We start from the raw sequence: 6,000 nt of genomic DNA on the forward strand, positions 1-6,000 counted from the left end.
AGAAAAAGGGCTTAGATAATTTGTTTTTTTAGTGCCTTTTGTAAATAAAATCCAACCACCTCCTCAATCCAACTACTTTCTTCAAAAAAAATATATATTATCAAATGTGGAAGGGAGATGTAGCCAACAAACAAACTTCCTCTATGAAGTTGGAAAAACAGTGCAAATTCAATATATATTTACTTCCTACTTATAAACTTTAGCTGTTTACTAATGAAATATGACCAATATTCTTTTGTATGATCAAAATGTAGATGTGCTCTTTTCCCCTTTCTATTTTCTTTTGCAGCATTCAGTTGCAGAAAAAGTACGCAGTATCAGGAAATGCCGAAGTCAACCTCTCTGTAAGTATTTATATCACAAGTGGGGCTATTTATGTGTGGTTGGCTATGAGACATTTAGCAGAACATGGAAGAAACACAATATCTGAATAATCTAGAATTTTAAACTGATCCATCTATTGTTGTGATCTGCTGAGTTTTGTTTAAATAATTAGCTGAACCTCTATATGTTAAATCCCACTGTGGTGGTGTGTTTTTTGTAGCAAATGTACTGAGGCATTATTTTGATTAATCTACCACTCTAGGTCATAGCAAATAATTGGCATAAGAGGAGGAGTCTGTTCAGACTGCTACCTCCTCCTCTGAGTAGCACAGCTGTGAAACCATGATTGCTGGATAGTTTAAGGTTGAACTGTGGTGTATGACTGTTATGCCTTGCTCAGTTGACTACAAAGAGCAGATAATTTAAAATCTCCCTTCTTCCAAAGTTTCCACCATAAAAGACACTTAGAATACCAGTTAGGCTGAACTTTCTGACTCATCATAGCTTATCTAGAGTGGTCTAAACTCTTCCACCAAGAATTTTCTATTTGACCTAGTCATACAGAACAGGGCTTTTCAACTAGTGGTACGGGTACCTGGCAGGTAGTATGTGACCATCCTAGAAAAGTGGTAGTGGGGGAGGGGAATAAGCTGAACTGGTGGCAGCACCGCACAAGCCTGAGTGAGAGATGGCTGGAGCTGCAGGGTATCAGGGCTCAGCGGAAGCACCAGCATCAGTGCCAGGCTCCAGAAGAAGCGCCGATCAGCTGGAATGTTGCAGCATCTCCAGGGTCTTGTGATTTACATTCAGATGCTTGGAAACTGATTCATATTTATGACAGTCACAGTGTCCCAGGTCATGTGAAGTGACCAAAACCTGCTACAACCACCCAGCAGAGGGGGGGGGAATAAAAACCAAACATACCCCCACCCCACCCCACGCCCACTGCCAATCCTCAACAGAAATGCTCACAACAATGAAAACTTTGGATAGGAGGAAGAGCGCCTCTGTGCAGGCAGGCAGGTGTCTTGCTTGGCTGTGGCTAGGGGGGCACTTTTTTCAGTGCCATTGTAACTTTGAGCAGTCACTAAGTGAACTGTTGTAAGTTGAGGACTACCTGTACTTCATCACTTTTTTCCTTTTTTTTGGGTCATCAAGTTTTTGACACCTTGTTAGGCGACTGGTGGTACTCGGATGTTGCCATATCCTAAAAGTGGCACAGTGGGTGAAAAGCCCTGATATAGAAAACAGAAAGCTACTTTGAGTAATCCTGGCTAAAGTCCACCAAAAAAAACCACCTCCTCTTAATAAATGTTTTTCCAAAATTGGAACACAAGAGGCAATTGCAATATTATACAGCTTTGCATGTAGAAAGGCTTGTAATGAAAAATTATCCTATTAAACCAAGGAAACAATTCTCTAGATGCAAATATGAGTCTATTAGTAAAGGGAAACATGAGAAAGAAAGCACCAGCAATTAAATATACAGAATTCCAAATAAAATCAATAGACAGCCTAGCTAAACTAATTAATTATTATCACCCTGAAGAAACTCACATAGTTGGAAAGAGATGATCTGCCTCTGGGGTCACTCTTTGAATAGTGATAATAGCAATCTTCCTGTTCTTTCCTTTTGTTTCTTCTTGAGCATTATCTTTAGATTAAGGAGAAATTAAAATGAATCTGTTTTGGTAGGATTCCAATATGTAGGCTTACAAGTTTGCAAAGAATATCTGCAAAGAATCTGAAGATATCTTATCTATTGTCGTTCTGTGGTTATCTGGTAGTGATTTTCTGGGACTCCTTTTCTGAATCAAGATAAATACTTCATGCCTTGTGTTCTGCATCTATCCCACAAATCAGAAGTTGCTTTGTGACCAAATTACTTTACTACCACTTTTGGTGGAATGATGAGCATAATCTATTTTTCACCTACTGCGTAACTGTATAAATAGGAATATAGGGAGGGGCTCTTTTGGAAATAAAAGCTGAATTCAGTCCATTAAATACTCTGTATGGGTTAGTTTATCAGATATTTTAGGAGACAATGTTGTGCCATATCAAAACCTAAGATGTAGTTACAGTTGGATTCATATAGCATATGATGCTATGATTTGCTTACCCATAGGTATACAGTAAGTCCCAGTTGACTAGATTTGTGTATTACAGTAAGCCATAAATTATAATTTATGAATCACAGTTGATGAGTTTGAACACTAAGCCAAACAAACAACTACATTATGGCTTAGCATATTGTGTGAACCTAGCCTATGCCTTGTTCAACATTATTAAATAAGCCATGATTTCATAAAATATAAAGCCTAGTATGTGTAACACCAATATTCCCTAAATAATAGCCTTCTTCCTTTCTTCCACAGGTTTGGAAATGGAATCATCTCCTCAGCAGCTACAGACAAAGGCTTATGTCCGTCAATTCCAAGTTATTGACAATCAGAATTTGCTCTTTGAACTCTCTCACAAGCTGGAGTCAAACAGCCAGTGAAATCCCTGCCCATAGGCAGGCATTGCTATAAAAGAATGTTTACTCTGTATGATACTTGAGCACTTTTTGGATGTACAGGGGACCCACCTAGGCTTTGCCTTAGTTGCAGAGGCAAATATGGAGTCACAAGATGGCAAGGATGAAGAGTCTTTGTCATGGCTGACCCAAGACATGTTGGTGGAAAATAGAAGTGGCACCTTTTAATCTTACCGATTAGAGTGAGACACAATCTGCTGGGAAGCTCTCCTGCTAGATTTATCCATCCAGTTTGATGTCAGAGCTGAAAAACCCAAATAGCACCTTTTTAGTTGCTTTACAATATAGTGGAACAATTTAATTGTGTCTTATCTCTTAATCAAACCTCATGTCAGTGAATAATAATTCATATGCAGGAAATTTTTCCAAAAAAATTCAATCCATTGGTCAATCTATCAGTTTTCTACTCTGCTGCCTTTATTGTCAGTTAAAATTCTGTATATGACCTCCCTTTTACAGGATTCTTAAGACAGACAATAAAATGTCCAGAAGAGATGGAACAGCTTTGTGGAGATCACATTCAACTGGATTTCTTGACTGAAGTTTGCACTGGAGATTGGAGCCCTATTCATCAGGTTTACCTCTCCATCACGAGTAAATGTAACACCTGCTTGAAAATTACAAATATTTGAATCAGATTAATAAGTTTCCAATCTCAATAATTGGAAAAAGAGCAGTTGCCAGAGGCAGCATGTGCATAAATGTCAAAAAGCATTTATTTTTTATAGTTAATATCTTAATAAAATATTTCTATAGTGTTAATGTACGTTTATATTTCCTTCTCCTTTCTCCTTCTGAGAAAAGTGCGCTGTGGAAATATTTTAAGATTACCAGGAGATTCTCAGTCCTCCAGGGTTGATTTCCCCCAACTGTTAATCATTACCATGCATTTCAAAATCTAATTTTAACTGAGATGAGAAAATCTTGTTAACATCTAGACATAACAGACATATTTCTTTTCTCTGGGATTTAAAATAATGAAAAATTTTAAAATGCATACCAAAATTATATCTGCTGTATTTCTTTAATAGAGTATGTCTATTCAACAGATTTTAATTAACATGAACCATTCCCATTCTGCTGAGAGTCACTGTTTTATAGTCCTAGGCTGCATCAACAGAAGGGATAGTATCAAGATCACGTGAAGTGCTAGTACTTCTTTATACTGGTTTGGTAAGACCACACTCAGAATACTGCATTAAGTTTTGTCCTCACGATACAAAAGAGACTCTAGAAAGAATGCAGAGAAGAGCAACAACAGAGGAGATGAGGGGACTGGAGGCTAAAGCATATGAAGAATGGTTGCAGGAACTGAACATATCTAGTCTTATAAACAGAAGGACTAGGAGTGACATGATAGCAGTCTTCAAATATATAAGGGTCTGTCACAGAGAAGAGGGGGTCAACCTATTCTGCAAAGCATATGAAGGCAGGACAAGAAATAATAAATGGAAATTTATTAAGGAGAAATCCACCTAAGGAGAAATTTCCTGACAATTAGAAGAATAATCAGTGGAACAACTTGCCTCCAAAAGTTGTGGGTGCTCCATCACGGAGGTTTTTAGAAGAGGTTGGACAATCATGTGTCTGACATGATATAGGGTCTCCTACTTGAGCACGTAGTTGGACAAGAAGACTTCCAAGTCCCTTCCAACTCTGCTTTTCTGTTATTAAACTTGATCTTCAGTACTTCGACTAAACTCAACCAATGTTTTTCAGGAAGCCATGAAAGCTACAATCCATGATTCTGGATGCTATCTAAACAGTATACATCTGAAGGAACTGAATACATTTATATTTGAACATTTACAAGGAGAGCAAAGCAATTTATCCCTTCCTCTTGGAGAGTCTCTGAAAAGGGTCACTGTAGGTAATCAACTTCAGCAAGGTTGAGGGTAGCAAGGCAAAAATATGGGTGAACAGTCTTTATGTCACCTATTGGTCATGTGAATTCATGCACCTCAGATATGGGGCCTGTAGCTTTAGTTACTATAAGAACCAGTATGGAATAGTACTATTTCATCTCAGGAGAGGATGTTGAGATTTTCCTTTTCTTTCATGAGACGATTTGTAAGAACATTAGAAATGTTTAATTACTCCATACTATGCACACAAATATAATGGCTAGTCAGATAAAAACAAATTTTGCCTTTGCTCTTGTGAAATAGGTATAATGCAGCAAAGGAGAATACCTGGACTATTGGACCTCCTGGGACCTGTGGCCTCCTCAGCCTCCCTCCCCACCCCCCACCAAGCAATTATACTTGTCTAAAAGGTTTTATTGATTGCACTAAAAGCCTTTTTTAAGCTTACTTGTTGTAACAAAGGAGTTGACACCTAAAGAGAATGCAGCTGGAGAGGAAAAGATTTTATTTAATTATCTAAATCTAACTGTGGATAAAACTGCAATAAATAAATGTCAAGGTAATACAGGATTAGGCAATATTTCTGCCTGTATTTATTGAAATAATATGTTGCAAGGACAGTGGTCCTCTATTATCCCTTGTCCTGGCTTTAATGTATGAACAAAGTGCATAAGGTGTACTAAACATTGTTAATGTCTACTTCCAAATTATTATGAAAATATATTCTTGTTCAGGGACACTTGTGTATGTGTGTAGTCAAAAAAAGTCAAGATGGAGGTTATGACATGATAAAAGGCCCAATCCTTTTTTGTGACATCACACATGCAAAAGGATGAGGCTTCAATTGCATGATCATGCTCAAAAGCACTCAATTCAATTACAATGACAACTAACAGAATGGAACTAGGAATATACCTATGTATTCTGGACTAATTAATCTGCAATAAAAGTAAGAATTTGGTAGCCTCTTTTATTTTAAGAGATGCCATTTTTCTGCAGACAGCTTTAGAATAGCCTTCTGTTGAGAAATCTAACAAGTTTTATGAGATGGACAAGATATAAGAACCCTTGATTAATCAGATCTATAGTTCTTGCATGATAAGGTTGTGCCTCTAGTTTGGGCTCTTGAATCTGAGTGTTAAGTCCAGGGATCTGTTCCATTCTGAAAGTGTGAATTAACCACAGGAATACTCTTCAGCCTGCTCAGGGTGCATTTTGCACCCTATTGAGTAACCCACATCTCACGTCTGTACAGAATATAGTTTTATGCTT

At 37.6% G+C, this 6,000-nt stretch overlaps 1 protein-coding gene across 1 annotated transcript in view; it reads left to right on the forward strand.

Moving 5' to 3' along the window:
- The window catches only part of RAPGEFL1 (Rap guanine nucleotide exchange factor like 1), an 88,650-nt gene extending 83,101 nt beyond the window's left edge, over positions 1-5,549 (forward strand). The window contains exons 14-15 of the mRNA XM_081344791.1: positions 290-344; positions 2,703-5,549. Coding sequence (XP_081200917.1) covers positions 290-344; positions 2,703-2,827 — 180 coding nt within the window. The 3' untranslated portion in view covers positions 2,828-5,549. The remainder of the gene's footprint in view (positions 1-289; positions 345-2,702) is intronic.
- Positions 5,550-6,000: the final 451 nt, after the last annotated feature.

The sequence above is a fragment of the Vipera berus genome (genome assembly GCF_964194415.1).
Source record: "Vipera berus genome assembly, chromosome: Z".
NCBI classification, from domain to species: Eukaryota; Metazoa; Chordata; class Lepidosauria; order Squamata; family Viperidae; genus Vipera; species Vipera berus.